We start from the raw sequence: 24,257 nt of genomic DNA on the forward strand, positions 1-24,257 counted from the left end.
ATATAAAGCAGCTAAGACTACTAGTTCATATCAGCATTTCAATATACCTTTTTTTTTATTCCTGCAATCTAGTGGCAGTATCAAAAACAAAAGTATGCCACATTGAAATGTTAAGAGAGGGAAAAAAATCCTCAATTTACTAAAACTACTAAAAGGAACACTCTAATCCTAACATGTTATACATATGAACACTTTAGCCAATTGGGAACTATGGAAACTTGTATGTAGAGATACATTAAAGGCTCACTGGAAAAGACTCTGATGCTGGGAGGGATTGGGGGCAGGAGGAGAAGGGGACGACGAGAATTAGATGGCTGGATGGCATCACCGACTCAATGGAGGTGCGTTTGAGTGAACTCCGGGAGTTGGTGATGGACACGGAGGCCTGGCGTGCTGTGATTCATGGGGTCACAAAGAGTCAGACACGACTGAGCGACTGAACTGAACTGAACACGATTATAGAGATTCATACCAATATTAAAGTGACAACAGCAAAACAACAGAATTTCAAAGGATTACTAACGGCACAGAATAAAGAAGTCTTTTTTTAAACCTGTTTTATTAAGTCAATCTTGAAGTTTGAAAAGACCCACAAATGCAGACTGACCGCTAGCACACCATCAAATGACAACTCTTTTAAGGAAAAGTAATTGTTACTGGGTCTAAGATTACTCTCAATAACATCCCTGGTTCTTACACATGATGTGTGGGGGTCATTTTGCCTCAAGATCTTCTGTAAGCAGAAAGCATGCTGTATGTTTCACATGGACAAACAGTCTGCTTCTATATTTCTGAGCAACACATGGGGAGAAAAAAACAAGGACGGTGTAAAAGCTGGGAATGTCCTACAGAGCTTCTCTGAGCCATCCCACAAAGGTAGGATGCATTAAACACAAAAGATACTAGATCTCACAAGAACACAGAGCAAAAGCATTATTACTTCTCTCTCAGCTTTTGCCTTAACTGACAATGACAGCTATCAATTTTCATAAGTAACCATTTGAAAAAGGAGTGTGTTTTGCTTTATAAAGGACACTTTAAAAACTGAAAAAAGGAAATGATAGGCTGGCACCAAAAACTTCTATCAAAATAAGTATTTTAATGTCATTTAAAAAAATCTAAAAAAATTCTAGGGTCATACATAAAATAGTGTATTTGATACATTGAAAGTATACAATGATAATTTTTGCTTAAATGCAATACAGACTGAAATCTTAAAAAACCTACCCAACAGACAGTTACACACACTTGCACGTATTCTTTCTCACTACAAAGCACACACATGTATGTGTCATACACATTTTAGTCAGGCACACATCCATACATAAAAGCAACAAGATCTCCAATAAATGTTATACATATAAACATGCTGTGCATTCTAAGTCACTTCAGTCATGTCCAACTCTCTGCAACCCCATGGACTGTACAGCCCACCAGGCTCCTCTGTCCATGGGATTTTTCCAGGCAAGAACACTGGAGTGGGTTGCCATTTCCGTCTCCAGGGAATCTTCCCAACCCAGGGATTGAATCCAGGTCTCTTGCATCTGCTGCACTGGCAGGCGGGCTCTTTACCACTAACACCGCCTGGGAAGCCCATTTATCTAACACTGCCATTACATAATTATATGCACTATACTGTAATATACAACGTAATTAACTTCCAACTAACAAGCATTTGATATATAAATATGTATTATAATACATATATTTAACCCAAGACATGTTATATACTACAGAAATAACATTTCCAACTAACGAGGTGGTTAGATGGTAAAGAATCTGCCTGCAATGCAGGAGACTCAGGTTTAATCCCTGAGTTGGGAAGATCCCCTGGAGTAGGGAATGGCAACCCCCTTCAATAATATTCCTGCCTGGAGAATCCCACGAACAAAGGAGCCTGACGGGCTACAGTCCATGGGGTTGCAAAGAGTTGGACAAGACTGAGCGACTAAGCATGCACACACATGTACAGTATTAATATCCCCTGATCCACAATTTGCTGTGATTATAAGAACCAAAGTGGCTAATTCAAACGCAAAGTGAACAACATTCAGGGGGAAAGTAATATCAAGAGAGAAACTGAAACAGCCACTTAAATAAGCAATGTATATAGGCCCTCATAGTCATAAGCCATCAGTTCAGTTCAGTCGCTCAGTCGTGTCCGACTCTTTGCCATAGTGCAATGTTCAGTTCAGTTCAGGCGCTCAGTGGTGTCAGACTCTCCGCGACCCCATGAATCACAGCACGCCAGGCCTCCCTGTCCCTCACCAACTCCCGGAGTACACTCAAACTCATGTCCACAGAGTCGGTGATGCCATCCAGCCATCTCATTCTCTGTCGTCCCCTTCTCCTCCCGCCCCCAACCTTTCCCAGCATCAGAGTCTTTTCCAGTGAGTCAACTCGCCGCATGAGGTGGCCAAAGTATTGCAGTTTCAGCCTCAGCATCAGTCCCTAAAATGAACATCCAGGGCAATGTTAAAATCTGACAAATTACCAAGTACTGAAGAGTGTCAAAACACCCAACTTAGTCACCAAGACGAATGGGGTGATGGTATAAAGGAGTAGATACCTGTTTCATAATGAAAAAACATACATGCTCCCACTGTAAGGTAGATACACTTGATGTTCACAATGTAGTAATTCAAACTAAAAAATAAAGATAGAAAGATTTCAAACCTGCAAGGCTGTCAGTCCTAGCTGTAGCTCTATGAAGCCACTTAGTATCATTAGGCCTCAGATTCCTCATCTATCAAATAAAGCAACCAGATCAGTCTTTCCCAAACTGCATTGCACAGAAAATTAAAAAAAAAAAAAAAAAGCTACAGAGATTCTCTAATATGTAGACGAACTCAAAAGCCTCTTGATGAAAGTGAAAGAGGAGAGTGAAAAGGTTGGCTTGAAGCTCAACATTCAGAAAACGAAGATCATAGCATCTGGTCCCATCACATCATGGGAAATAGATGGGGAAACAGTGGAAACAGTGTCAGACTTTATTTTTGGAGGGCTCCAAAATCACTCCAGATGCTGATTGCAGCCATGAAATTAAAAGACGCTTACTCCTTGGAAGGAAAGTTATGACCAACCTAGATAGTATATTAAAAAGCAGAGACACTACTTTGCCAACAAAGGTCCGTCTAGTCAAGGCTATGGTTTTTCCAGGGGTCATGTATGGATGTGAGAGTTGGACTGTGAAGAAAGCTGAGCACCGAAGAATTGATGCTTTTGAACTGTGGTGCTGGAGAAGACTCTTGAGAGTCCCTAGGGACTGCAAGGAGATCCAACCAGTCCATTCTAAAGGAGATCAATCCTGCATGTTCATTGGAAGGACTGATGCTAAAGCTGAAACTCCAATACTTTGGCCACCTCAATGCGACGAGTTGACTCACTGGAAAAGACTGATGCTGGGAAGGATTGGGGGCAGGAGGAGAAGGGGACGACAGTGAATGAGATGGCTGGATGGCATCACCGACTCGATGGACAGGAGTTTGAGTGGACTCCGGGAGTTGGTGATGGACAGGGAGGCCTGGCGTGCTGTGATTCATGGGGTCGCAAAGAGTCGGACACGACTGAGCGACTGAACTGAACTACTAAATAAAATCAATACTACAGTCAAAAGTGTCTCAGCCTTTAACATGTTAATATGTACTGTTATAAAGAGCACAGGGTATTCAGTTTTTTCCAAATTTAAATTATAATAGGTTACTTTTTAGTTTTGAACTACAATTCCTGGGATATGTGTTCTGCACAGTGTTTTGGTAAACACTCTAACAAATAATAACCTTCCCAGGTGGCTCAGTGTTAAAGAACCCTACTGTCAATGCAGGAAACTTGGGTTCGATCCCTGAGAAGGGAATATCCCCTAGAGGAGGAAATGGCAACCCCCGCCAGTATTCTTGCCTGGAGAATCCCACGTACAGAGGAGCCTTGTAGGCTACAGTCCACAGGGTCGAAGAGTCAGACTAGACTGAGCATGCATGCGTGCTAACAAGTAATTGCTATGTTCTCTTCTGGGTATGAAGTTCATTCTACATTCCAAGGCTGGGGGAAAGCGATCCAGTTCACCTAGTTTTAATCACCCCATTTTCAAATTACCAGCAAATACACTCAAAGAGTAATGAAAGAGTAAAAGAGTGATTCCATTTTCTCCTCCCTTCTGACCCACATTTCAGGCTCAAGGAAAAGGTGACAGGAAACAGTGAAATATAAGAAAGCTGTGGTGTCCTTCACAGAGCAAAGGTAATTTTGTTAATTTCTATAAACTAATAACATGCATTAAATGCCTCAGAGACTCAGAGAATAGCATATTTTTGGTATACTCTATTTTAAAATGTGTTTATTCTTAGAATTACAAATGTTCAGTGAATTTATTGAATTTTTAAATGAATTTAATTTTTTCCTTTAAAAAAAAAAAACAAATGGTATTGTTCTATAATCACCTGGTGGTATCTAGTGTTAAGCTTTTTGCCACATGACCTGACAGCTATACTTTGTCATAGAAACAGTATAGCAAATATGTTCTATCTCAGTTTACTTCCTGAGGAAGGGTAACTAATCTTCATATGCAGGACACTGGAAATGGAAGAATATGGGGCTGAAAAATAAAAATGAATGAGAGGCTCAGTCCTGCAATGGCTGTTATCATTGGGAAAAAACATTTCTAAGTCAAAGCCCGAAGTTACTCTGAATTCCACTGTTCGTCAAAAATTCCTCCAGTAAGTACAATTACGATTATCACCTTCATTTCTGCTTTTGAATTTTGGACCCAAGGAATCTGAAGTGACATGAAAGTAAGTCATGATGCCTGAAGCATTGCTTTAACACTGGAGAATTGTACTGAGGTGTCTGAATTCAACATATATTAATAGGATTGTAATGATCAGAAACTATACTTAACACAACGATTTTCCTAAGTTTGAGGGTTGGGAAGTGTCTACACACTTATTTCTATATACTCTGAATTTGCTCAGGCATGAGAGAAAGCTGCTTCATTTTAAAGCCTTGCATTGTAGAATTCAGAATTGCCCCATGGCATTTTCAGTTTTAAAGCAACTCAGCTGAGCTTGATGCAAGCCTACAGTGTTCTTTTTAAAGTACATACATATGGCGGATATTTGAATATCAGTTGTGAATCTCTAGGTTTACTAGAATTCTTATAAAACATTCTGACCACAACACTTATGCATCTTAATTTCCAATACAGTTTGTAAGCAGGGTTAGTCAAGGAAATCTCCAATATCAGCCAATTCCTTTCCACTGTGTTCTGAGAACTTCAGCAAATTCTCAAAGTGGGAGGCTGAGAGCAGAACTAGTTTGGCTATCAAAAACACAAGTGTCTGAAATGTACTGGCAGATCCTGCTGATGATCCAACTGAAGAATTTAGAGGGAAAAAAGTGAGGATGGGGGAAGGCAGGAAGACTATAGAGAACGTGGACCTGAGTGTACTACTGGTTCCAGCTCTGTCACCCTGGCATCACCAAGCCTCAGTTTCCTAACGAAAGTCACACTTCACCTAAAACACTGTAACTAACCATAACTGAATAACGAGAAACTTGGCAACTTCTCCAAGCTTTAGTCTTCTGGTGCGGGGTAGCAGCAGTGGTGCAGCAGGCAGACTGAGGGAAGCATGTCACTTCCTAACTGTTCACGTTTACATATGCTATTCTTTATACCAAAAATATCCCGAGGCTGGCTGACTTTTAAGACCTACTTTAACATAGGAAGCAGCACTGATTTTACCTATAAAATGAATGTAATAAAATATCTGTCTCAAAGGACTGCTTTTAAGAACCAATAAGCCAAAATGTGGAGAAATTTTTCAAAGAATTTAACCTAGACTTAGTATCAGCACCACCACCCCACCTCCACACACACACACCAAAACACAAAACAACCCAGCTAAAAAAACTGACCAAAAACCTAAGTGACTTCACAGAGGAGATAAAAGTGACACACTGTGGCAGTCAGTCTCCATAGACGCCGGAAACAATTCTGTCCCTATCGGTACATGCATCGTCTCCCTTAACTCCAAGACTAGCCTGGCAACTTCCTCTCTCGGGAGGCTCTTTCTCAGAACCCAGCCACCACGCTGTGAGGCAGTCCTGAGGCCCACGTGAAGGAGCCAAAAAAAAAACCACCCTGGCTGAGTTCCCAATCAAGAATCCAGATGACTCTCAGCTGCCCACATCACAGCCTAGCCCCTGCAGACTGCAGCCTGTTGACCATAATCATCCCAGCACCACAGCTGATACCATGAAGCCAAAGAACCACCCACTCAAGACACAGACTGCAAAACAATGAAATGCTGTTTTGTCACTAAGTTTAGAGTGGGGGTTTGTTTTTTATAAACAATCAAAACACACGACAAAACTCCCAGGTATACACTCTAGCAAACATGTACACATATGCATCAGAAAATATAGTTTGTTAATATTCATAGTAGCATTCAGTTCAGTTCAGTGCAGTCGCTCAGTCGTGTCCGACTCTTTGCGACCCCATGGACTGTAGCCTACCAGGCTTCTCCCTACCAGGCTTCTCGGTCCATGGGATTCTCCAGGCAAGAATACTGGAGTGGGTTACCGTTTCCTTCTCCAGGGGATCTTCCCGACCCAGGGATCGAACCCGGGTCTTCCACATTGGAGGCAGACGCTTTAACCTCTGAGCCACCAGGGAAGCCCCCCCTAGGAAACCCAAATGTTCACCTAAAAAAAATATATAAATCCAAGTCAGAGACTATATACGATAACAGGATAAAAGCTCCAAACAAAGCAAAATTAGCAATATACTGTCTAGAAATACATACATGAGGTTTTTTTTTCCTCAGTATTTCAAAGGAAATGTTAAATAGAACTCAGGATAGTGGTTTCCTAGTGTGAAAAGGAAAACAAGGAGGAAAGGCTACAGAAGGAACACAGATAATGTGAAACTGGTAATGTTCCAGTTTTCTAGTTGTGGAGGAGTTTCGCAGGTGTTTATCATGTTCCTAACTATTTTTTTTTTTTTTTCAGTCGCGCAGTCGTGTCCGACTCTCCGCGACCCCATGAATCACAGCACGCCAGGCCTCCCTGTCCATCACCAACTCCCGGAGTACACTCAAACTCATGTCCACAGAGTCGGTGATGCCATCCAGCCATCTCATTCTCCGTCGTCCCCTTCTCCTCCCGCCCCCAACCTTTCCCAGCATCAGAGTCTTTTCCAGTGAGTCAACTCGTCTCATGAGGTGGCCAAAGTATTGGAGTTTCAGCTTTAGCATCAGTCCCTCCAATGAACATCCAGGATTGATCTCCTTTAGAATGGACTGGTTGGATTTCCTTGCAGTACATATGGGTATATACATTCTTTTATATGCAAGTTGCATTCTCAATCTAGTTTTGATTTGTAAAAATTTTATTTAGAACATTATGAGGCAATTCACAACCAACAATTATGACCTCCAACACTAATTACACAAACGCTTATTAAAAATCCAAAACAATTCTTATTTCAGAAGGAAAATCTTTTCTATTGCTTTAAATTGTTTACATCAGACACTTCATTTAAATGCAGCAAATTACTTTAACAACCAAAATAAGTATCTTAAACAGGAGAAAAGATCTCCCTTTCTAAGTAAGTGACTAACTCATTTTTAACTATCTTCAAAAAAAACCTCATATTTTAAACGATTTTAGTCACTCCTCAAGCTCATTCTTCTACTTTGAACACATGACTGGACTTGACAGTTTTAAGATTACAGTTCATCTGCTGCACACTGTTTCATGATCCTGTTCCTTCAAATGCCAGAAAGCTGCTTAGTATATTAAAACAAAACTCTTTTTTAGCTAACTAGAATAAAAATGTTATTAGGACTAAAATTAAACTTCCATGAAGCAAGTTCATTAAATTTTTAAATTTAAGAACACTTTCAATGTCTTAATTGTCAATATATTCAACAAACCTTACTCACTATAACAGATTTTTTTAAAGGCACCCTGATGGATAAAGGTTAAAAAAAAAAAAAAGTTTTAAGCAAAAATATCACTACAGCACATCAGGTTTAGGACTCACAGGAATACTGTTACTATTACATGAATAATAGTATAATTAAAGAGCGGATCAATCATTTTGTTAGAGTTCAACACACAGTAAAAGAAGACAGAGTTTACATCTTGGTTTACTTTACTCTTAAGATCTACAACATTCAATGATTCTCCCAGTGATTAGACATAGACCAAACCATTTCCACTGTGGACACTTTAAAGGAGACAAACAACTTATTTCATCCCTAACGAGTATTTTTATTTAGTATCCTTTAACTTTTTATGGTAAAGCTTAAAAATTCGATCAGACAAAGCTGGAATGCTTCCTAAAGTATTGCTTAATTTCCATATTAATTATGTTACCATAAAGCTAAGTCAAGAACAGAGAAACCAAAGGGATCATTAATCTAACCACATCCAAACTCATTATTTTTATGAATTTAGTATATTCTAACTAGTACCTGTATATAATGATCATTCCTATTCTTCCACATCAAGGTATTATTTCTCAAGTTCAAACAAAATGCCAGCTTGTGAATTTTACTTCTATAGCTGATATCTTTTTACACTTATCATCTCAAAAGTCCACAGCACTGAAACTATCATTCATATGATTTTCAGATATTAACTTACCTGTCTTTTCTTATTCAATGTTCCTTAACTAGTAAGTTAAAACATGAGACAAAACTTTTACTTAAGAGTTGCTGGTATTTGGAAGAAATATTTACTCATGGAACTAAAATCTCCCTCCCTTAAAATTATTCCTAAGGTATCCATCCATCCAAATAGCCATCTCTCACTTGCTGATGGCAATTCCTGATGCTCAGGTAGATTACTTCTACAAACATTATCATCTACTTTCTTCAACTCTTTCTTTCTTAACATTAAAATGACATCTTTATTCAGAGTAAGATCTTGATGTTCACTATAAGCAGTTCACCACAGCACTCCAGTGTGTGTGACGGGGGCAGGGAATGGGGGTGTTTTCCCACACCACCAAGAAATTTTCCAACACCAGCTGCGTGTCCTACAACTCAACTGACATTATCTACCTGGAGTCAGCATCAGATCCCACAGGTGAAGACTGAGCACCTCATCAACTTCAGATGCCAATCACAAGTCCAGGTGTCACCTGTGCTTCTAACCAACCATCTACAGATGAGAGGTCCAATGACCCCTTGAGCTGGATTAATAAACTAGCTCACAGAACTCAAATATCTCATTGAGTAGATCACTGGTTTAATGTAAAAGGAGAGAACTCGCGAACAGCCAGATGAAAGAGATGGTGTGCCAGATGGGGCACGGAGCTTCCACGCTCTCTCCGAACCCAGCACTCAATCTCCACAAGGTCCTAGAAGTTCTCCAAACTCCCAGTTGTTTTGGTTTTTATGGAGACTGTTACATAGGAATGACTAATTATTGGCCACTGGTGATTCCAGTGATTAGATCACTCCAGCTCCTCTCCCTTCCCTGGAGGTCAGGGGGTGGAATTGGAAGTCAGACCCACTGGCAACCATCTCCCATCCTCAAGTGAGCCAGGGGCTTTCCAAACTTCACTCATTAACATACAAATGACACATTCAAAGCTCCCAACATTTAGGAAACTCCAAGGAGATTTAAGGCTTCCGAGGTGGCACACTGGTAAAGAATCCGGTTGCCAATGCAGGAGACACAGGAGGCAAGGGTTCAATGGGTCGGGAAGATCCCTTGGAGGAGGAAATGGTAAACCCACTTCAGTATTCCTGACTGGAAAATTCCACGGGCAGAGGAGCATGGCAGGCTATAGCCCATGGGGTTGCAAAGAATCAGACATGACTGAGTACACACAGAAGAGGATTTAGACCAAATATGACTTATTATAAATCACTTTATCCCAACTACACATGAGTTTCCTGACAGCACAAAGTCTATCAAAGTATTACACAGTAAGCACTTCTCGTTCCATCACTGTCATGACCAAAACATAAAATGTGGCTATCATTATTGAACATTCACTACATTCCCAATATAATGTAGGTATTCTAGGAAGATCATCTTCTTAAGGATCTTCCTTTGTCTTTGTACAGTAATAACAAATTATAAATTATTGTTATTCATTAGAGGGGGAAATAAGCACCATAACACCACAAAAATATCTCAATAATAATTTAGGCAAAGAAGGAATAACAACTTAACTCTTAAGTGTTTTTACATTACAGGTGTTAAAATCTTCTTCAAAATGACTCTGGCCTATTTAGTTAAATGAACAGTCATGCGGGCAGGAGGAGAAGGGGACAACAGAAAATGAGATGGCTGGATGGCATCACCGACTGGATGGACATGAGTTTGAGTGAACTCTGGGAGTTGGTGATGGACAGGGAGGCCTGGCGTGCTGCGATTCATGGGGTCTCAAAGAGTCAGACACGACTGAGCAACTGAACTGAACTGAAACAAAATTTAACTGAAGTCAGTCTGCTTTATACTGGGATTAATAAAACTTGTACCTAACTAACTCTCACAAAAAAGATAAACTATATTGGACTGTTATCTCTGAAAGAAGTATGCTGGGCATTTTCTAATAGTTAATACATTTTCTTTAGAAAAACAGAGCTACTTCCTTGAAGAATTCACGCGAGAAACACTGAAGGTGTTAAAATAGCTTAAATCATTAAGTTGAACCATTATACAAACAGAGCCTAATTCAAAGTTTCTCTCTGGCATGTATTACATGGGATTTGGAGAAGAAAGTATAGTAAATACATCTTCCTTATGAATACCGGTTAGCTCACTTGGAAGTTTGAAGAAAAACAGTCCGAGATTTATCTTCGCCTTCAACTATTAGTGAATTAACTATAGTCTTTTTTGTTCACAAAAGAAACCAACTGTTATCCATTCAAGTAGCATGGGTTCCATACTAATACACAGCAGAAAAATACCATTAAATCTGATAAAAATCACTTCCTAATACATGACAAATTCTCACACCCCAATAAATACTAAGTTCCTACATAAAGATCAACGACCTCTTCTTTACCTTTCTCTGAAAAAAAAATTTATCCCCTCAAGACGCTTTTGAAAGGATTCTACTATCACCCCTCTCACATTCTTCCTGAAGACCAAGATAACTACTAAATCAATAGAAGAAAAAAAGATATTGAAACTGGCTGGGACCTGGGACCGTTTCCTACAGTGCTTGTACATGGACAAACATCTCCCTGAGCAACAGAATACAAAGAAACTATAAGGGACTAAAAATAATTCTGTGCATGTGCAGGTTGGGGTAAATTATTAAAACCACCACATAAAAAGGCCAAAAAACCGCTACTTCCGAGGTGCCAGGACCAAAAGCAAGTTGCACATTATCCCTGCACACAGCATCAACGGGGTAGAAAGACCACCTAAGCCACCCAACTGACTCGACCCTCCAATCCTACCATCACCCCTAAGGGACCAGCTCACCCCTCTGCAGAGTGCAAGCAAGGGATCCCATTACTTATTTCTGTTCCCTCCTGCTGCAGTCCTTTAATCAATATTTATTGATTAAAGAGGCCTCTTATCAATTTCTATTGACTGGAGAACCCAGAGTGAAAGTCGCTCAGTCATGTCCAAATCTTTGTGACCGCACAGTCCATGGAATTCTCCAGGCCAGAATACTGGAGTGGGTAGCCTTTCCCTTATCCAGGGGATCTTCCCAACCCAAGGATTGAACCTGGGTCTCCCTCACTGCAGACAGATTCTTAACCAGCAGAGCCACAAGGGAAGCCCGAAGAACCCAAATGGGTAACAATATGAGAAAAGAATAAAGTGGTGGCCATGGAAGACTGGAAGAAAGCAACATGAAAACAACACTCAGAGAAAAGAAACCTATTCAACAGCCCATCATATCCACACATAATCACAGACAACCTGGACTCAACAATCCTCTACAGAAACATTAACACATTCAACAGTCCAGTCTTAGGGTTTTCCTAAATTCCTATAGTTCAGATTCCCTTTCAACATTCTCTTTCAAGAACTACAGCAACTTTTCTTTATGTAAATTTTAAAGTATATACTTTAAAAAGAACAGTTGCCAAAAGTTAGTTTAAAAAGCCAATAATTTTGCATTTATCTAATTATCATTTGTCTCCTGAAAGTGATGTCTCCTCCTCCAACCCTCTTCTTTGTAGTTGGTCTGAAAAGATTAAATCTCTCCATACCTTTAAAAAAACTTGTCTAACAGATACTTCTGATGCAAAAGAGCAGGCAACCTCCTCAGGTGGTTGAAAAGTATGGTTAATCAAATTATTGTCAAACCTTATTTTCGACATACTCTCAACACCCTTCAAGCACTGGAGATTAATCTTACAATGATGAACAACAAAAAAGCAAGACACAAAAGCCACAAGTTCATTTTTCTGCAGTTCTAAGATAGGCAAAACTATATTATTTAGGAATGCACTCAGAATTATACCACGTATAAGAAAAAGCAGAATGTAATTACTATCAAGTGTGTGGTGGGGAGCGGGATGGATTGACAAAGCACACAATAAGAATTCTGAGGTGGCAGCAATTTTTTCCTAAAAAAATATTTATTTGGTTGCACTGGGCCTTAGTTGCAGCACATGGGATCTAGTTTCCTGATCAGGGATCAACCCCGTGCCCCCTGCATTACAAGTTCTGAGTCTTAGGCAGTGGACCACCAGGGGACGTTTTGGTGGTGGCAATTCTTTTGATGATGTAGGTGATGGTCACACTGGTGTTTATTTTATAATCAGTCATTACACTGTACATGAGGTTTATATACTTTTCAGAATGTGTTTTGCCGTAGGAGAAAAATTTTTAAAAGACTGAAGCTGAGTATCTTCTCACTGATAGAATATGCTTTTTTTTTGTTTATGTAAATATTTGACATTTTCAGAATATCTCAAAAACTAAGAGTGCCACGTTCCAGTAATTCTGTACTCGATTATTTTTCCTGTGAGTTACATACGTAAGATGGTCTAATAACTACTTTAATAATAAAAACTACTTAAACAGGTTCCATTCTACTTAACAGGAGTTACTGGTGTTTTAAGAATAAGCGTGAATTGCTAAGAGAGTAGATCTAAAAAGTTCTCATCACAGTAAAAAAAGGGGGGAGGGTAACTATATAAGGTGATTGATAGATGTTAACTGGAATTCCCTTGGTGATCATTTCAAAATGTATACAAATATTAAATCATATGTTATATATCTGAAACTAACATTATATGTCCATTCCACTTCAATTAAAAAAAATTAAAAAGGCATGATAATCACAAGTGAGTTTCCAGGTTTTGGCCAGCAGCACATTTAAGGTATGCATATACTAACATTTTAGAAATTAATTATGCATTACTATATTTTAATTTTTAAAATAGTATGAAAAACAGTATACACTGTTTAATATTATCTATCTAAAAAAAATGGAATCCAAGAAAAGAACTATCTAAAAAAATGGAATCCAATAGTTTAAATTTAAAAACTAAATTCAGTCCAAGTCATCTGCAAGATTTCACTAAAGAAAAGAACATTCACAGTATGAAGAAAAATCTTTAACTACTTGAGAATAGATAATAAACCTTCAAGGCATGAAAAAGAAATTAAAAGGAAATTCCAAAAGAAATATTACCAACTTGGTTATCAGCAAATCACTAGTACTTACTAACAGAAATACAGAATTTCTTTATGTTTTTCTGCAGTAATATTTCCCGTGAGATAAGAATAAAGAAAAAAAAATAAAAAATAGAAGTTTGAAAAGTTAAACTATGGAAACTAGTAACTTACAGAAATTACAGATAACTGATGCAGTTTTGAAAATCACTAGTTCTAAAAGCGGAGAAGGCAATGGCAAGCCACTCCAGTACTCTTGCCTAGAAAATCCCATGGATGGAGGAGCCTGGTAGGCTGCAGTCCTTGGGGTCGCTAAGGGTCGGACACGACTGAGCGACTTCACTTTCACTTTTCACTTTCACACATTGAAGAAGGAAATGGCAACCCACTCCAGTGTTCTTGCCTGGAGAATCCCAGGGACGGGGGAGCCTGGTGGGCTTCCGTCTATGGGGTCACACAGAGTTGGACACGACTGAAGTGACTTAGCAGCAGCAGTTCTAAAAGAGTCAAACTTCACACAAAAGCCATTTCCATAGCTAAACTTGACTGCGAACATCTCCCAGACTGTCAATTTAAGGGAGGGGTTGGGGGCAGGAGGAGACAGGGACGACGGAGAATGAGATGGCTGGATGGCATCACCGACTCGATGGACATGAGTTTGAGTGAACTCTGGGAGTTGGTGATGGACAGGGAGGCCTCAGGGAGGTGCTGTGATTCATGGGGTCGCAAAGAGTCAGACATGACTGAGCGACTGAACTGAAGACACTAACTTCCCCTCATCTTTTGAAGTAACAATCTCCAAACAACTTCTCAAAAAACTTCCTCTAATGCAAACACAGATGCAAAGAAAATACAAAAGAATTTGTCCAACCCACAACTATACTATCTTAGAAGAGTACTCCAGTCCTCTGGCAGTCAGAATCTTTGTCCTGAAAACAAGACAAGCTGACAAACATTAACTCTCTAAAAAAGTCCTTTAGACTATAGAATTCCAAGAGCAAAGAGTCAGACACTATTTAGCCACTGAACAGTTAACAACTATAATTCCCTGAACTGGAATGGCTTAATACTTCCAACTTCATTTTTCTCAACTTTTTATAGACAAATTTAAATGAAAACATTCAGTTGGATTCAATTGTTTTTCCCTCTCATTCAGCTATTCCCTTAAAAGCCCCTCTCTGAAAACTGCCTAGTCATTCAGGTATAACAACTTTCAGCCACCATCAACTCTTCTCTCTTCCCTACATCACAACAAACGAAGTAATTAGCCATCATCCAACTAGTGAGTGTGTAGTTAGCTAGAGCAGGAACTGTGTGTGCCCAGGCATTCTGATAGGCCAACGTGTTAAGACTTAAATCAGGGTGGCTGATTAAAAAACATAAATTAAATAGAGGACGCTGTCATTTAATCCTGCCTTGGAGGCAAAAGATGAAATAAAAGGGACAGATTCTGGAGAACAGGAAGACCTGTATTATTCCATCTTTGAGAGTAATATTGCATTGAAATATCTTTTATCTACTGAAATAAAAGACGTTACCTTATCTCTTCAATTCTAAGATCTAAAATCAAGTAATAAGACCATGTAAAAACTAAGCATTTACCACTTTTTAGAACATACATTCAAGTTATCCTGCAATATTAAGTTCCAAAGAAAGAAAAATCACAGATGACACGGTCAGCTTAGTATACCAGTCACAATTTCCTAGAAATGTGCTTTTCTAAAAATAGTACAAACCTGAACAACATAAAGATGTTTACCAACTTAAATACAGGTTATATTCCAAAATATGTTTGTTTAAATGTCTTTAATTTATAACTATGAAAGTCCTTTTCCAAAGAAATAAGGCTCATTGAAAACTATGAAAATCCTTTTCCAAAGAAATAAGGCTCCAAACAGTAGTTCGGTTTCCTGGCAAGTCTACAAATGCCAGTTAACCTACATTTACCTAAGATATGAGAGCCTTGGGTAGTTGCTCCTATTGCTTCCAGCTCTGACCTTCCCCTAACAGATTTTTCTTTTAACCTTATAGTATTGCCTGGTAGCTCAGCTGGCGAAATATCCGCCTGAAATGCAGGAGACCCTGGTTCCATCGCTGGGTCTCCCTGGATTGGGAAGATCCCCTGAAGAAGGGATAGGCTACCCACTCCAGTATTCTTGGGCTTCCCTGGTGGCTCAGACCATAAAGAATCCACCTGCAATGCGGGAGGACCTGGGTTTGACCCCTAGGTTGAGAAGATCCCCTGGAGGAAGGCATGGCAGTCCACTCCAATATTCCTGACTAAAGAATCCCCATAGACAGATGAGCCTGGTGGGGTTCACGGGGTCGCAAAGAGTTGGACACAACTGAGCGACTAAGCACACATTTTCTGTCAATTTCTAAATTCCTGGAAATTATTTTTGTGTAAGAAGATAAAGTAAGATCATAGAAACCCTCTCAGAAAAAGAGCAAGAGGTTTAAAAACAAAGAAGCCACCAGAATAAAGATTAAGCAAATGAAGGAGTAAAGATCGAATAGCAGGTTAACCATTTATATATTTTTCCTTTTCAAAAGTATTAATTTTGCCCATGTGTTACAACTGAGGGTCCTACATTGTTTGAAAATGTTTTCCTTTCTTCCCATTTATTGCAGGGACTTTTGCAATCATACATAATACTCAATTACACATTCCATGTGGATGAAACATGGCAAAAAAAAAAAAGAGCATGAATAAGACTCATCAGAAGACTCCTTGTTGGTCCAGTGGTTAAGAAGCCACCGATCAATGCAGGGGACAGGGGTTCAATCTCTGGTTCAGGAAGATTCCATGGGCCAAAGAGCAACTAAGCCCATGTACAACTACTGAGCCCTTGCGCCCTAGAGGCTGTGCTCTACAAGTCACCACAGTGAGAAGCCCATGCAGCGCCAACTAGAGAAAGTCTCTGCACAGCAATAGAGCACAGCCCAAACGATAAAAAAAAAATAGAAAGAAAGAAACTCATAATAAGCACAGGCTCACCAATGATTCAAACGAGTTTAGGAGTTCCACAAAAACTAAATATAATAAAACCAACATCAATACCTTCAGAATTTCTCCTGAGATATAGGATTCAACTTCGGAGAAGGGAATGGCAACCCACTCCAGTACTCTTGCCTGGAAAATCCCATGGACAGAGAAGCCTGGCAGGCTACAGTTCATGGGGTCGCAAAGAGTCGGACATAACTGAGCGACTTCATTTTCTTTTCACTTTCAAGTTGTTTAACAGACTTGGGCTAAAAGCACTGACGAATAATGTACTCAGGTGAGTTACTAACCAAAACCCAGAAACACTGAATCTAATTCTAACCTGCAGTTCAATTTGAAGATGATATTTAAACAGTATTTATGCTCATTATATTCAAGTATTATAGAAAATAAATGCTACCCAGAGATAAGAGCTCCTCTTTATCACAGAGTTGAGGAACAAAGATAACATTCTTCACATTACAGTGTACTATTAGTATCCTACAAGCAGGATTTAAAAGCAGTAATGGACAGATAGAAAGACATGATAAAACAAATTAAGTAAATACTAACTGGCGAGGGAAACGGCAACCCACTCCAGTATTCTTGCCTGGAAAATCCCACAGAGAGGAGCCTGGAGGGCTACAGTCCATGGGGTCACAAGAAAGTCGAACACGACTTAGTAACTAAACAACAAAATGCAGAATCTACATGTTCAGTATGCGTGCTCACTGTAAAAATCTTTCAACTTTTCTGTATGCTTGAAAATTTTCATAATATAACAATCAAGCAATATACCGAGCTGCTGAACTGTATAGTGCTTTATAATACAGGTTAACTGCAGTATTGTCTTTCCCTAATAGCATTAAGTTTTCAAAGTAAACAAAATGAGGGGAAAAAATGTTTCAGTCACTTGAGAATATTAATCATTCCATTATTTCTGAGAGCATGTATGCACTGATTCATAATAAGATACTACGATGAAGACAACTTTTAACACTTTCTCATACTGCACAAAGCACCCAAAACTTATTGAAAGCATAAAAATCAGAAAAGACAAAGCATGGACAGGCTAATACGTCTGCCCATATTCATAATAACTGGGTCAGAACCTAGAATGCAATTCCTTAATCGAAGTTTCTCAGACCAACGTTGTGCAAACTGCTTATGGCAGTCTTATTCAAGTTGGCCCTCAATACATGAATAAAGACAGAAAAAAGTTCCAGAGTGGTTGCTGACAGAGTCTAACTTCCCCAGCACCTATGAGATGCCTCAGGAAACCTGTGATTACTACCTACAGGAGCCACCACACTCAGCCAGTGGGAGCAGGTCCAATCCCCTCATCCAACCCAGGCGCTCCACACACTTCCCTGCGCCTCCTCCCTATGTATTCTTACAAGTGGAAAGATCTCCAGAGCTCAAGGCTTGAGAAGTTTTAAATTACAAAGAAATCAGTGACAGTATACCTGTTCTGAAGGGCCTCTGGATTGCTGTTGCTAACGATTCTGTAAACAGACTTAAGATTTTGTGACACTTCTGTTCTAAAATTGGTTTTGTTACCCATTTTGTCATCTTCAGAACTGAGGTCAATAGCCTCTTTTTGTCATCTGTCAAGTGAACAAAAACAGGGAGACCTCAAAGTACAGGAAGTAGTCCCCAACTTACAAACAGCTTACGTTCCAAAGGTTTATCACTCCTCTGAAAACATGTTTGTACTAATTAACCTATTTATACCAAAGTTTCTATGAAAAATTGCCTCCCAAGTTTCAATTCCATAAACTGCAGCTTTCTGCCCTGCTACCCTTTTACAGTTAACTGCAGTCAAAACTCAAAGCTGAGAGAATTCTCCTTCCAGGCCTCCAGGGAGAACCCCTCTCCCCTTGCAGGCAGAGGAAAAGAGCAACTCCTCTTTTATAGGGAGCTTTTCCGCTGCATCTGTGGGAAAAGTTACCACAATTTAAGAAGATAATGTTTATGGGAAAAGCACTCAGTTAATATAAAAGTATTAACAGCTACAACAAAAATAAGCAGAAACTACATTCTGTGCCAGATAAAAAGATAAAATTAGGTGCTGCTAAACAAGTTGGTCAACCAAATGTTTGCCAAGTACAAACAACAAATTCTCAAACTGTGTCCTCATGTATGATCAACTCAACTGATAAGGGGGAAAATTACCAAAGTGAAGTGGGGAACAGATCATTACCCAAAATGCAGTGAAGTTCTAAAAAACCGCGGTGTACTTTAAAATTCAATGAACATTAATGAACATCACATACCACGCCTTCTAACAACTGGTAAGATTTATAACTTGAGTGACAAACTTTTCAAAAAACGAATATAACTTTGTGACAATGAGTCACTTTTGGCAGCTAACTAGAGTCTTACACAATATAAATACTACTGTTAAAACTTATAGAAATAACTTACAATCAAACAGAGGAAGTAAACTTTTCACTAAAAAGACCTCAGAAGTGAAGCCAGGGAAGGTCAGAGAAAAATTGGTTTGTGGGTACAGAACCTGAGAGGAACATTCAAATATTGTTAAAGGTTCATGTCACTGCTACATGTTAAAACAGTAACTGAGAGACTCCCAAGACAGTATAATACTTGAGTGTTTGTAGAATCAAAGTGCTGGTACTATTAGTAGCTTTGAAGAAAAACTACTTATAAAATCTAAATTTTTCAATAAGAATGGATTTTAAGGATACCAGAATTCTTTGAAAGACATGACAGGAAAAACATAAGTGAGCGAACAAGGAATATTTTTTTTTGACTGAAAATTCTAAGTCATCTGAATTATATTTAAGATTTATACTGGCAAATCTCCATTCACAATAAAAGATAGGGAAAATTCCTTTATTATAAAAGGTTATTTACTACTAGTCAGAATTATCTAACACTATGAACATAAATGTTTAACCAAGAATATAACAAAATGTAAATATTAAAACTATCAGTAAGCTAAAGAGCTACATCAAAAAGATCTTTAAGATTTCTGAGGTTTATATAACTTTAGAGTATATGAATCAAAGTCAAATGTTATATATTCTACTAAAGGATGCTTCTAAAATGTGTCTTATACATAGAAAAAGGGACACAAAACAAATTTTTGTGTGAGTAAAAAAGGGTTTTTGGAAAACAAAAATCCTCCAAAAACCCTTGGAGTATATTTTCAAAACTAGAGAAGAATCAACTTTTAATTTTTTGCCATATTAAAAAAAAACTTATTTGTGAAGCAATCCTGTAAGACTTTTGATGACTATAATATTCAATTTTAGTAGAAACTTTGGCTGGCTTGATGCACAGGTCTAACCTTACTTCAAAATAAGGAAAAATACCAATCGTCTCATTATGCAGCTGTTAATTTCTCTTCAATCTTTAATCTTCAATGTTACTAATAAAAATTCTGCTTTAAAAAATTATACTCTCCAGAAACAGAATTCACAATTTTTGTTACCCAAAACATTTGGCCAACCATGCACTTCTGCTCTTGTAATCTGAAAAAACAGAACTTTCTCTTTTCACATTGTTCAGCAACATATTAGCAGTTTTCATTTTCTGGTTCCAATTTCATTTTTATCTCACTTGCTTATGTGTCTAAAAGCTAGGACTAGGAATACTCTGGTTCATAAGGCTTCACAGGAAATTTATTTTCTTCTGTGATTCCAAGTAATACAAAAGTTATTTTAAAAAAGAAAAAAGAAAACCCTCTCGAATGCTTTTGAAAACGTTTCATGGAAGCATGTCACAGCTGTTAATTATCTATGTAAATTGAATTCTCCAGGAGTGGGCCCCTCTGGTGTTCAACAGATGATGCACTACCAATTTTTCTCTCTGTGACAGAACTTCAATTGGTATTTTAACATCACTCCCCCAAATATTTATTAGTCATATATTTAGTAACTCTTAAGAAGATTTTCTCTCTCTTTAATCCCAGCGATAAATACCAGTTTAGTCGGGTCTGATTATAAGGAAGTAAGATTAAGGCAATGGTGATGGGTCAAGATGAATTCAGTTAGTTAAAAAGCACAGACTCAAGACTAAAATTAAACCCACAAGAAACTTAACCTAGGCTGGGCAAGTTGCAAAAAAAAATTAAAGCACTCTTCCTATCACAGACCAATGAATTAAACTAGATAAATTAGCCAGTGCTCTTAATGGGGTAATTTCCTAAAATCTGAGGTCAGTCCCTGATGCCATGTGCAACTTCAGTATTAAAATCCAGGGCTCCCATCCACTATGCTACTGTTTGTTCTCTAATCCACAAACCTTCCTACAGAGACCAATAAAGGAACTAATGTAACGCTGTCGGATATTGTGCATAACACACAGAGGGTGACAGTTCAGTTAGGTGTCATGAGCCAAGGTAATTGTGGACCGGTGAGGCGCGGAATGCACTTAAGGGCTGTGAAAAAAAAAAAGCCACTCTTAACAATATCTCCCGTTAAATAAATTAGCGTCCCTAGCTTTCAGATCACTTTCAGGGATATTATTTCCTTTCCTCTAACACCTCGCTCCCTCGCTTTTTCCCTTCCCGTCTGAGAGCCCAGAGAGACAACGTAAAAGCGTACAACTGCGAGTCTGGGCAGACGAGGCTCCGGCACATCGGGACTCACCTCCAAGTGCAACGGGGCACCCCCATGGGCGATCCCACCCAAGGCAGCCGAAAAGGCGCCCGAGCAGCTGAGAGCCCCGGGCAGTGGGGAGGCGGGGAGTCCGCCGTCCCGCATCCCGCGAGGCGGGTAGGGCGCCAGGGGGCCGAGCCGGCCGCGAGGAGCCACGTTCGCCCTCCCCGGAATCGGCCGGCACGCCCGGCCCGGGGTCAAGGTCCCGCGCGGGGAAACTTCGCCCGCGGGCGGGGGCGCGCCCGCGCTCGGGACCCACGGCCGGTCCGGGCAGAGCGGGCGGCGGGGGGGGAGGGGCGGCGGGCACTCACCACGGGTCGAACTCGTGGATGATGCTTTCGAAGCGGATGACCGCGAAAAGGCGCGAGCTGAAGCCGGCGAGCCAGGCCAGGAAGAGGATGGTGAAGGAAAGCAGGGACTGCCAGCCGGCCGGCTGCGACAGCCCCCCGGACAGCCCCGCGGGGGCCGGCTTGGGCGCCGCGCCGCCCGCCGCCTTGTGCGCACACTGGGCCCCGGGCCCGTGCCGGCTGTTCCCCAGGGCCATGAGGCCGCTCCACGGGGACGAGTTGAGGGACGACTTGTGCTTGCTCTCCGGGGCCGAGGGCTCCGCCATGTTGTGCCCCGGCGGCGGGTCTCGCTCCGCGCCGCCGCCGCCGCCGCCGCCTGGTGCGAGGGGTGCTGGGCGGGGACCCAGAGGAGGAGGAGGAGGAAGAGGAGGAAGAAAGAGGAGAGGGAGGAGGGAAGAGCGCGGCGCGCGCCCGCCCTCAGCGCCGCGAGGCCAGAGAACTGGGGGTGGCGGCGGCGGCGGGGAGTCTCCGGCTCAGCAGCGGCCGCGACCGCCGCTCTCTCAACTCGGATGGCCCCGGCGCCCCTCTAGCCATCCGTCTCCTCGGTGCAGCTGCGGCAACGGCGAAAGCTGACGGGACGAGGGCGCCAGAGAAAGAGCAGGAGCAGTCGGAGGCGGCACCACCGCTCGGAGCGGCAGTGACATTCCCCTCACAACCGCCGCCCGCCGCGCCGTGAGGAACCGGAGGAGGAGCCCCTGGGCGTCCGGGCGGAGCTCAGGCTACCTCTGACTCCGCCCCCGACCCAACAGGAACTGGCCCCTCCGCCTGTCACAATGCGACAGGTCCGTTAGGGGGCGGGCCCGGAGGCCTGGTGCCGGCCAATAGGAGTGCGATCTGGGGCGGGGCGGGGCCCAGCCGCTCTCCTCTTCCCTCCCCCTCCCCCTCCCGGCCTCGCGCCCGTTGGCCCGCAGCGGCCGTGCTGCGCGGCTACGGCTTCATTGTCAGTTGAAAGAGGCGGTGTAGGCGGCGAGGAAGTGTGTTAGGCGTTGCGCGGAGCTGAACCGGGCCGGGAGGGCGGGACGCGGTAGAGGGCAGCCGGACGCCTCCCTTAGAACTGGCTGAGGGGACTCGGGCGCCGCGCGGATCGGCGCGGCTCTCACGGGCGCTCCGCGGTCGTCACTTTTAACCCGCTTTGCGCGGAGCGCCCCACACGTGACCGGGCGCGCAGGCGCTCTGCCCCAGTGCGCGGCGCGTAGGTCGGGCGCGCAGAGCCGGGCAGCCCCGAGGCGCCCGCACTTGGCGCGTCAAGTGAGCCGCCCGCGGCCGCGCTCAGATCCCGTTCTGCGAGCTGCGACCCGCCGCCGGCTTCAAAGGTCGCGCGCGAGGGCGCGTCTGCCGGCGCTGGAAACTCGCTGGAGCCGGCGGAGGAGCCCCCAGCTCGGGAAGGACCACGTGGGGCAAGCGAAGTGCGACTTTCTCCGGCGTTTTTCGCTTCTTGTATTCTCCTGAATGCAGAGATAACGTTGACTCTCTGGAAATGTGGGCAAATGTAGGACATCGTTGTTAACAATTGCGTACATTCCATCAGTCGAGTGAAACTTTCTGTGGACTTTCAGCTATTACCCAATCCTGTTTTTAGCAGGTGACAGCGAATTACGGATTCCTGTATACGAATTTTTGCACGTCTAGGTTGTATTTTTGCATCTTTCTCCCCGTTTACCCACGCCCCTGCCCCCAGAAGAAAGTGCTACCGGGTACACTAAACGCAAAGCAAAATGAGTTTAAATGTAAGTGGGGTAATCAAGTTTTATTGAAACTATTTTCAATAAAAATTAGCGTCTATAAAGATTAGAAGTGCTCTGATATGAGCTAAATGAACAAGTATCGTTAGAGGCTGCTCTTTACTTTTTTTTAGAGGCTGCTCTTTAAAACAACTGGATCCAGCTTCGTAATCTTAGCCCACTAAGTGATTAACTTTTCTCTCCTTTCCTTACAATAATAAATAGTCTCATTAAAGAAAGAATGAAAAGGTTTCCAGAAATAAACTTTCCCACTAACGACTTAATAGCCGACATTTATTAAACCTCCAAATTTTAATGAAAGTTATGATAGTGTTCTTGCCTGGAGAATCCCAGGGACGGGGGAGCCTGGTGGGCTGCCGTCTATGGGGTCGCACAGAGTCGGACACGACTGAAGCGACTTAGCAGCAGCAGCAGCATGATAGAATATTAACTGAGTCCTGTTGTACCAGAATTCTAGGTGACGTGCTCTTTATCAGAGCTCTAACCTATGCTAACATGCCAGAATTTAGAGAACTTGCGCCTACGTTCAATGAACCCAGGGTCTATCAGCCTAAAATAAATCGTTTTTATTTGTTTAATCTCTATTTATTGTCTTTTGTGTAGATGCGGCCTATTCAGTTGTGCATTTTCTTCTTTTGCTTCCTTTTTGTTGTTTAATGGCCAGAGCCCTGGTCTGAAAAGTAACTAGTCTTGGTTCTGGTTCCACTTTGTTGCTTACTAGCCATGTAACATTGGACAAGTCATCTGCAAATGGTTGCCCTTTCTACTCTTCAAGTCAGTTGTTAATATCAAATTAGACCACTTATCTGGAAATATTTTGAAAATTTATTAAGGAACATACACAAATACAGAGTATCCGTGAGGGTAAAAGCAGAAGGGAAAACTGTTACTCTTGAACTTCGTTTACTCACGCACTCACAGACCCGGGTATTCATTGAATGAGTCTGTGACACTC

The 24,257-nt window shown here is 41.4% G+C and overlaps 1 protein-coding gene across 1 annotated transcript in view; it reads right to left on the reverse strand.

The window, feature by feature from the left end:
- Positions 1 to 22,586, reverse strand: part of STT3B (STT3 oligosaccharyltransferase complex catalytic subunit B) — a 109,483-nt gene extending 86,897 nt beyond the window's left edge. Inside the window, exon 1 of the mRNA XM_055414755.2 lies at positions 21,525 to 22,586. Within this exon, the coding sequence (XP_055270730.1) occupies positions 21,525 to 21,826 (302 nt within the window). The 5' untranslated portion in view covers positions 21,827 to 22,586. The remainder of the gene's footprint in view (positions 1 to 21,524) is intronic.
- Positions 22,587 to 24,257: the final 1,671 nt, after the last annotated feature.

The sequence above is a fragment of the Moschus berezovskii genome, chromosome 24, assembly GCF_049115385.1.
Source record: "Moschus berezovskii isolate FMDL1 chromosome 24, NW_MosBer_1.0, whole genome shotgun sequence".
Classification (NCBI taxonomy): domain Eukaryota; kingdom Metazoa; phylum Chordata; class Mammalia; order Artiodactyla; family Moschidae; genus Moschus; species Moschus berezovskii.